Source organism: Cynara cardunculus (assembly GCF_001531365.2).
Source record: "Cynara cardunculus var. scolymus isolate 2C chromosome LG 14, CcrdV1, whole genome shotgun sequence".
Taxonomy (NCBI): domain Eukaryota; kingdom Viridiplantae; phylum Streptophyta; class Magnoliopsida; order Asterales; family Asteraceae; genus Cynara; species Cynara cardunculus.
Window position 1 is genome coordinate 8,592,757 of NC_037541.1, and position 9,742 is coordinate 8,602,498.

At 37.6% G+C, this 9,742-nt stretch overlaps 1 protein-coding gene across 3 annotated transcripts; it reads left to right on the plus strand.

Moving 5' to 3' along the window:
* The first annotated feature begins 1,146 nt into the window (after positions 1–1,146).
* Positions 1,147–8,007, plus strand: LOC112526344 (tRNA-splicing endonuclease subunit Sen54-like). 3 transcript variants are annotated; one of them, XM_025136621.1, is made up of 7 exons: positions 1,153–1,300; positions 3,681–3,755; positions 4,511–4,674; positions 6,345–6,530; positions 6,626–6,757; positions 7,117–7,521; positions 7,697–8,007. In XM_025136621.1, the coding sequence occupies exons 4-7, from the start codon at positions 6,409–6,411 to the stop codon at positions 7,833–7,835; spliced, it is 798 nt and encodes a 265-aa protein (XP_024992389.1). In that variant the 5' UTR covers positions 1,153–1,300; positions 3,681–3,755; positions 4,511–4,674; positions 6,345–6,408; the 3' UTR covers positions 7,836–8,007. The 3 variants fall into 3 exon arrangements, with proteins under 3 accessions (XP_024992390.1, XP_024992389.1, XP_024992388.1); XM_025136622.1 differs by lacking the exons at positions 3,681–3,755; positions 4,511–4,674 and having other exon boundaries at positions 1,147–1,300; positions 6,631–6,757; XM_025136620.1 differs by lacking the exons at positions 3,681–3,755; positions 4,511–4,674 and having other exon boundaries at positions 1,154–1,300.
* The last annotated feature ends 1,735 nt before the right edge of the window (positions 8,008–9,742 follow it).

Here is a 9,742-nt window from a genome sequence, read left to right on the forward strand (position 1 = left end):
GGTCATAAGAGCCCAAGAGCCCAATCTTTTGACCATTAATATTGGGTAATGCCACACCAAAATCCAATGTCAATCATTTTGTAGGCCTCTTTCTAACTTGATAATTTATGTGTGTAAGACCATATAAATACATGAAATTTTCCTTCTTTTTCCTATGTGTGACAAATGTGGACTAATATCCAACATAAACTTTGACTTTTTTCTGATGCTTAACAAATGCTTATTTGGAATCCATATATACATAACGAATATCATTTTTGTTTGAATTTTACTTGTTTTATTTAAATGGACCACTCTAAATAACATTCCTGGCTTTGCCCCAATTATAGCATGACTATGAACGAAGCTTGTTGCAGGGACGACCACCCGACTCTGTCTATAGGCCATAGAGATGGCTAAAAATCGGTCTCTATCCCAAACCTTATTCCCATAACGAGTCCCGGTCCCGACCAAAAACTCAAGTCCCGGTTAACGTACTTTGTAATCGGTTCAGGTAACCGGTTGTGGTCCCGGGCCAAGCCCAAATCGATCCTATGTATTTTTCCAGTAAATTCGATTTTCTATATAATCATTATGATTGTTTAAAAAAAAAAAAACCAAAAGTGTATTTTTTTAATACACTTGAAAATATGTAATTTGGGTCAATTAAATACATTTAAAAAATACGTTTTTGCTAAAATACGTTTTTTTGCTAGTATACGAGTCGAAATTAAGAATTATAGCAAAAAATTAGAACGTTTGTGAGTTGGTATATTCCTCCAACTTATAGTTGACTTATATATAGTTAATAAAAGGTATATGGGACATAAAAAACCAATCAAAAATTGAAAAAAACGATCATATAACTGTTGTAAATCGGTAATAAAACGGTATTATTTTTGAAAAATCAGACCGGTCCTGGGCCGGACCAGGCCCTAAAACTTGCCGGCTCAGACCAACTATTTTAACGAAAACTGTAAGCGGTATCAATCGGCCCCAACCCAGACCGGTTTCAAGTTGGTCCTGGTTCAGGAACGTGCCGGACCCATTTGGATAGATCGGGCGACGGCCTAGGACAAGGGCCTATTGATCAGTTTTAGGCCTAAACAAATGTTAATGACCCTTTTACCTTGCACCCAAGTCTGTCTGACGTCTTTCTCTGCCTCGCCTCGCTTCACCTTTACGATTTCAGTGGACTCTCGACTTATGAGGACCAAGTGATACCCAGTAACTCTCTCTCGACTCTCGGCCTCTCCAAATCGAACTCGAAGTCTCTCTTCTTGATCTACGCTGCCCTTTCCTCTCGAACTCGAAGTCTCTGGTAAATTTCTAAATTCCAATGACTAATGTTTATGACCTTCACTATTTTGCAGATTAAAGATGTTCTAATTTGTTTTATATAATTTGGGTTGTTGTCTACTTGTCTTGTTGATTTTTCATAGTTCGATGGTTAGTTCAGTTTGCTAATCTGTCTTATCTTAGTTTCTCATTGGTATTTGCTTTATGCCTGGGGTTTGATTTCTTACGCATTGCTTATAACGTTACCAAGATTGATGATGCCCTCCAACTGTTCGATGAAATGCCACCAGTATAAACTATGTGGTATTCTTGCTATACTTATATCAATTTAAAAGACTGAAAGATCGGTTACATAGTTTGATTCTTGATCTATAGAGTATTGATTTTACTTGTTTTCTATGCGTTTATGTGGCATTTTATGACTTAGGATAGTAATTACAATTTATCGGTCCAAAATAGCAGTTAATATAATATTTCTTAGAATTATATATACACATATATTATCTGAATGCATCCATAAACATATCATATGCATTAATTAGAGTTTAGAAATATAGTTTCAAAATTAAAACATCACATAAACAAGTCTTACGAAACAAAATAGGAAAAGTGTTCAAAAACAAGCTAATCGCAAGCAATAGGTTCGGCATCTGAGTCACATCATCTAATACGTTCACTTCTTTGTGAGACTTGACCATTTGCTGGAGAAAAGAAAGAGACCGAGAAGAGAAGGAGACCGAGAAAAGAAAAGAAGCCAGACCGTGAAGATGAAGGAGACCGAGAAGAGAAATAAGCTTGAACTGTGAAAGAACCGAGAAGAGAAGAAGAGTGAACTGTGAAGAACCGAGAATAGAACAAGCGTGAGACCTAATATATGTGTTGATTGGTTGACCAAATAAAGAGGCCCAAAAAACTAAGCCTAACATGTAATTAGAAAACCCCAAACATTTGCCTTGTAGAAAGTCGGTATGTCAGACCGATTTTTCCATCAAATATCGGCAATATTATCGGAATCGATATGTTGACCTACATTTCACCAGTGATATTTTTCCAGAGACCGATATCCGATATATCGCCGATATATCGTGATTTTAACAACATAGATCAAGGTCAATATAGGAAAGCCTACAAAAAGATGGAAGTAACATTGTTGTGTTTAGTTACTCAAGATATTGTTTGAGAATGGGTTGTTTCGAACTAGTGGAAGGTAATTCACCTAAGATTTGTTGACCAATTTGTCATTAAAATTGTGTGGTATCATGATCATGTTCTTTCATGTTCTATGGATTTTTAGGACCTTTGATTTTAAGATGAAATGTGGTTAAGGATGTAGGGTTCATGACAAATTAACCACACACCAACTTTTAGAATTGGGCGTTGTACATGTTGCTTAGAGAATTAGCTATTACTTAGTACATGAAACAAAGTTATAAACATAATCAACCATATCTCTTTCATAACGTATTGACATTCTATTAGATGCATCATTCATAATCTATTAGTAATCACATTGTTTTAATTTCGTTTAGTGAGTATATATAACAATGTTAATTTGCATGAATCTCATGGTTTCTCTACCTAATGAGTTGTTTGTCAAATTGATTTCATAAACACTAATTCTTATATCATGTTAAACATGTTTTTAGATTTCTAACTTACACATCAAGTTGTGTAATGTATTCCCAAAGTATTTCTTAAATAATCTTTAGTTTCCTTATGTGCATTAATGCGCAAGCTATATTTACAGTCCTTTAAATCACTCCTTTTTCCATATCTCTAGTGATTTGTTGCATAATTGTATTGATCGAAATGTTGACATTTGAAAAATGATCTGTAAGTGGCCCATGGTGAGTGGTGACTAGTGTGGTTTCTTTCATTTGAAAACTCACGATTCACCGGTAATCCTTGGTGCCTTGGAAATAGCGTGTTTTGTCTGTTTTTTAGGTTGGGGGCCATTTTTAGGTTTTTTTGCCTAGGGCATGAAAAACTTCAGGACCGGCCCTGGCTGGTTGATCCCCCTGAGTCTTCCCAGAGCCACACTGCACCACGCACAGTAATAGTTAATTGCTAATTAGTAATCCCCTTTATATCTTAATGACATTGGTTCGGGAGTTTGTGTTCAATTTACAATGAACTTTACATTAGTTTAAGTTTGGCGAGTAGCTAATTATCTTTTGTATAAAATTGGAAGTTTTTAATTGAGATTAGCTTGTTTACCCATATGGGTTCTGTATTTGAAGCTTTGATGATATTCTTTTGAATTAAATTCAATCCATTTTATGTTGTCCAAAAAGCTTAATAATTGATCTTTTCATTCAACTTGGGATATTTGATCAGTTAGTGTATTTATACAAATGGGTTTTGTTTTCGGTTGAATTCATATGATCGCATACATGGTTCAGGGTTTAAGTTCACAGTCGGTATGCCCTCAGTGTTTCACCAATGGAGCCCAGGTGGAGTTTATATTGGCTTTTAGTCCCACCACCTTGGTTTAAAAATGCGCGCATTATGCGTTGTGATGCGTGATGCGCTGTGATGCGCTGAAGAAAACGCATCAAAGGGTCTGATGCGTTGCGATTCCATGATGCGATCGCATCACCTACGTATCACATGATGCGTGCATCACTTATGCATCAGCGCATCATGTATATTGCATTTTTGGGCTCCCTTTTTCAGCATTTAGTTGGGCTTTTTAGTTGGGCTTTTTAGTTGGGCTTCTTAGTTAAGTAAAATAGAACGTGAGTGAGAATGTTAGCGACCTAATAGAAGAAGCCGACAGCGAAGAAGCAGCAGTAGTCGAACCAACAGCAGTCGATACCAGCATCGCATATCAATTAAAACGTGACGTGATTTACTTAACTTGTGTAATTGTGTTCTTTATGGTAGTAGTTTATGGTCACTTGGTTGGTCATTTAGTTTAGGGATTGGGACTATTAGACATTTACTTGTGTAAATGTGTTCTTCATGGTAGTAATTTGTGTGTTCTGTACTTCTGTTATTCCTATTCACGAACTTTTTAAGATTCTAATGTTAATTTTGTAACTACTTTATGTTATAAATGAAGTATTTTGATAGGTAAGTATTTTTAAGGTAGAAATTGATATGTAAATTAATTTATAAATATTTTTTGAATACCGGGCGCATCACGTGCGTGATGCGAGCGCATCAGCATCACGCATCGGCTTCCGGGACCCTTAACGCATCGGACCGCATCGTGCTTTTTAAAACCAAGCCCACCACTGATTGACTAGATTCAATTCGAAAGGCCCTACTTAGTTTCGCCAGTACGTGAACCTCTGGATTGAAATCACTGCTTATATACCCAATATCGGCCATAATTCAGCATAAGCAATCACTTAGTGGAAAAGGAAGTGACCGAGCAATGACAACCACGAGGTGATTTCTTTTATTTCTTCCTGGGTTTGCAAGTTACTTCTTTTGGCCGTTCTTACTTGGCTAGACCAGCATCTGAGTATGGCAGTTCAGTAGCCATTCAATTTATATGAGGAACGTCTTTATCAGAATACTTTTGCTTATCATTTTGGGCAATTAGCACTAATTTTTCAGGGGACTTCCAGAAACCTCTTTCATGTAGCTTGGCAAGGAAATTTTAAGTCATGGGTATAGGATCCTTAGAGGCTCGCTTTGTTTCGAGAGCCTTGCCCTCCCCGCCCTTTACTCGTCAAATGGCATTGAAATCGATTTTTATTGACCAATCAGAATTGTCTCCCAGGATCTATAATTGCCTCAAAAGGTCCAATATATGTACATTGTTGGGAGGAATCCCCCGAGGAGGGGCTCGCGTCTGATTAGCTAGTTGGTAAGGTAATAGCTTACCAAGACGATGATCAGTAGAACATCGAATTGAACCACCATCTTTTCATAGCTTTTTGCATGTCCTCGGAAATTTAAAGTAGGGACATTTAGGTTGAAAGCCATAGTGCTGATACCGGTTGACCAAACGAAAATATTATGAACCTTGATATACCCCAGAACAATACATTTTTGTTTTGCATCATCTTGGAATTTGCTAATTCCAGCATGCTCCTGGTTCCCTCGGTGAGCTGTCATTGGTGGTGTAATTCTGTTTGTTTGAGAAAAACCCGGATCTGTCCTCGCGAGTCTTTCTGCATTTTGAAAGCAGATCATGTAGAGGCACCAATGACATGATCCGTCATTTAAGGGAAAGCCGTGGACGAGGGCAATCCCTCCGTGTCTTTCTTTGTTGGGATTGTCGTGCTAGCAGCTGCTGTATCGCTGCTTCGAGACCCCTCGGAGACTGTTGGTACTGTTCGATCGCTGCCCATGGTGCGGCTTCCTTCTACCAGCATCATTAGGGCCATTCCCTCCGACTTCGTTCTTCGTCATCGAGCGAGGCGTGGTAGGCTCTGATACCTTGAAATCCACCAATGTTGATAAAGTAGTAATCTATATATTCTGCCAATTAAACAAATACATTGACCCCTATTTATAGACTAGTGTCCTACTAAAAACTTATCTAATAAAGGACTTAAATAAATTATGGACTTATCCTAATTTGAAAGGAAACCATATAAATAACTGAAAGTAGGAAACTTTGGCTTGAGCTCATGGTTTTCTTGTTCTCTCGATTCTATCTTCAAACTCTAAGGCTGCTTGTTCTACATCATCTTTTACGTGACATTATTGCAATCGACATTTTGATATCTTGTTAAAATGTGAAAATCACAGTGTTCATTTGCCTTTTTGGAATTCTTCTAGGGTTAAATGTACCCATGTCGAGTTACAATTCTTTTCCTTTGACTGAATTTAGGTTCTGAACTTTTGAGTCAAAACTCGTGTTTCTATCAGATTTTTATAAAATGAAAGATGCCTTCCATGCTTCCATTGGAAGAATTATTTAAGTTCATCATTCGTCTACTTGGGTATTAACCGTTTAGGTGGCGTGGACTTCTCACTTTTATGAACCAAGTAAAGCGGCCCAATCGTCATTCCTCTATTTCATGTTGTGTATATTATCACCAGGATCTTTGTTTCTCCTCCATAATGTGTGACATAAGAGATTACCAAGTTGTTTCTTGTTTCAGGTTTCACGGATCCTTTACTTGGTTCTGAAGTTTTGCTGCTATCTCAACGAGCACTAGTTTAATCATGGAAATTGAAGAGTGGGCTGCTTCCTCAGGTGGATCAAGTGATTCGGAAGTAACTGCACCTGATAGCGACAGTGAGGAAAATTGCTATGCATATGGTGACTTACCCAAATTGCAGTTTAGGTACTTGTGTGTGTGTGTGTGTGTTTTCTTCTTCTCTTGTGAATTTTTGATAATGGTGTTCTCTTACATGGAGTGGGGTTTTTCTTATTATTTAGGAAAGATACCTCCAAGGCTTGCTGGAAGGAAGAATTGGGAATGGCCGAGATTGTTAGTAATAAAGGCCGAATGTGGACAACAACAGGGATAGCGCGTGGTGGGAAAATATATATTTTTCTTGAAGATATATTGTAAGTGATATTACAGTTGAGATATACGGGGGAAACAAAGAATTTGTGATGCGTTTTTCTTCAATAGTTGAGTTGACAAGATTTTCATCCATAATGAAAGGACCATTTTGCTCGATAACCTTAAATGAGGATTTTATTGACATAATAACCTTTTTACAAGTTCAGTGGCGTTCTTGTATGAAGGAAGTGGCATTCTTTTATACGGAAGCGACGTTCTAAAACTACTGTGATAAGGTCATTCAGCACCACACATAATAAAACAGGGCGTTGTCTATAATTATGGAACTACATTATTTTCCATTTTGACTTCAGTCATGCTTTGTTTGTTCTGTGTTGAACAAATGTTTGATAATTTGTAGGTTTTTGGCAGAAATAGGGGCATTGCATCTGTTAGATGATGAGGATAAATGTATTCCGCTAGAAGATATTTACAAGAAGGTTGCAGAAGGCGTAGGTGGATCTTCTTGGGAGTCGTTTGAGGTGTATAGGCATCTCAAGTCGCTGGGTTATATAATCAAGAGGCATGGTGTTTGTTGGAGCGTGAAGCGTGATAAAAGAGTGCCTGCATTTGTTGAAGGCGAATCAGGAAGCCAAAGAATCATAAATAACGGAAATGCAGATCTCAGTTCCATAACTGCAACCACGGAATTGTTCAGTGCCATGCAGATAACTGAACTGAGACCGGTTTTTGATGTATACCCACCTAACAGCAAGTTCAGAAAGTCCAATCCGGGCAATCCGATCTTTGTTCTCTGCATAAGCACGTAAGACGACCCAATAAATTGAGATAATTATATCCTCGTTTGTTAGCAATTGTATCAATATTGGTTTTATGGAAGAAAACATTCACGTGTTTCTTTCACATGACATATTGGCATTATATGTTTCATCAACGCCACGCATTCACTTTTTTTCCAAATTTTGTTTCGTCTTTTGTAGCGGCAGCCCACCAACGAAGAAGCAAGTTGAGGATCTTGAAGGAAAATGTGACGGCGTTTCTCTGAAGTTCTGTTATGTTGAACATGGACGTGTAAGTTTCTTTTCTTTCAATCAAATTGAGCTTCCTGTTCTACCTTGACTTAAGCCGGAATCGCTAGTAATCGCTGGTCAGCCATACGGCGGTGAATCCGTTCACGTGCCTTTTTCTATGATTATAAATAAACAACTATTCTCATACAATGAAGTTACAACCAGTAGCCTTCTTTTGCTCCGCATGTACTAGTCATAGATGTTAAGCAACCATATTATTATTGAATTTCATTAATCAAATTCCGTTTCCTCGTTTGGTTCATTCTTTTTCATAAAAGAATATTCAAAATTCTACAAATAAAGGATTTTAACACTTCTTAGCAACTACATGGTATTTTGATGAAATAAAATTCTCTATTTTCATAATACCAAATATGCCTTTAAACCAATATATCCTAATCTCATAAACCCAATAGGACCATCGTCGACAACCTTCGACCACTGTCGATCTGAATCACTGACGACCACCGCCATCTAAACCACTCATGCTGACTACCACCGATCCAAACCACCGTCGACCACCACCAATCTGAACACTGCCAACCGCTACCTATCTGAACCACCATTGGCCACCGTTGATCTGAACCACCATCGATTGGAACCACCGTCGATCTGATCCACCATCGATCACCGGCATTTGAACCACCATGGACCACCACCAATCTGAATCACTGTTGACCATCTCCATCTGAACCACCACGGACCACCATTGATCTGAACCACCGTTAACTACTATCGATCTGAATCATCGTCGACCACTGCCAATCTGAACCACATCCTACCACCGCCACTTGAAGCACCACGGATCACCATCAATCTGAACCACTACCGACCACCGACAACTACCACCAATCTCATTCATCGTCGGACACCGCCGAACACCACCGATTTGAACAACCACCAATCTGAATCATGGTCCCCCACCGCCAATCTGTGCCACCTTCCATCCGAACCACCGATAACCACCTCTATCTGAACCACTACGGACCACCATCGATCTGAACCACTGCGGACCACCACCGATTTAGTAACTTCGTTTGGCTTATGGTTATATTTGTGTTGTGTATTTTATATTGTTTTGTATGTTAAATATTATTTTATTAAAGTATTTAATTTTAAAAAAATTAAAATTTTCAAAAAAAGGTCATTTTGGTCATTTACCAATATTTCATTCCAATTCTGAATCTACATTTTGTGAACCAAACAGACAAATTACAATTTCTTAACAGATTTTATTTCAATGTCTGCCAATCAAACAGGTGGTCAAACCTGATAACATTCCATTTCAATTCTTTCAAAGTCAAATTCGCTTAACAAATTTCATTTCATCCAAAAACATTCTACGATTAAATGTCAACTAACACCATGTTTACATATGTTTGTTCTTAAAAAGTGGGACTAGAAATTAAAGAAGTGGACACTTTAAGTCTTATCCAAAAGATGGATCTACAAGGTTAATCACTTCATATTTTGGAGAAGTGTAACACCCTAAGAAAAAAGATAGTCTAAACCGAAAATATTTAACGAGAACCAGAATCTTAGATAAAAAAAAATTTCACCCAACAAAAGTAATAGTATAGCGTTTACAATTCCGCTACTGAGAAGATAAATAACAACCTACAAATTTAGATTTTTTTCTAGATTAAAGACGGGTATTTATATCAATCTCCAAAATGTCGTAACATCAAAAACGCAACGTTCAAAAGTAACAAGGCTATAATTACAAAAGAGTCTTTCACGAACCAACACTCCTCTCAACCCTTTAGAGCCCCACCGTTAAAGGAACCTCAAAAGTAATTATAACAAAAAAAAAGAGGGTTAGGCTTACGCCTAGTGAGTCCAAACAAAAGAGTTTACGTAAACATAAAGGAACATATATAAAAATATACATGCAAATAGTTGACGTAACTTTAAACAGGAATAGAGACAGTAAGACCTGAATAACTCGAAGTGGAA

What these genes read in the sequence shown, in the direction of transcription:
- LOC112526344 (XM_025136621.1), top strand. Translation starts at nt 6,409, where the DNA reads ATGGAAATTGAAGAGTGGGCTGCTTCCTCAGGTGGATCAAGTGATTCG. An exon ending in TTACCCAAATTGCAGTTTAG is followed by an intron (nt 6,531 to 6,625) that starts GTACTTGTGTGT and finishes CTTATTATTTAG; the next exon opens with GAAAGATACCTCCAAGGCTT. An exon ending in TTTGTTCTCTGCATAAGCAC is followed by an intron (nt 7,522 to 7,696) that starts GTAAGACGACCC and finishes CGTCTTTTGTAG; the next exon opens with CGGCAGCCCACCAACGAAGA.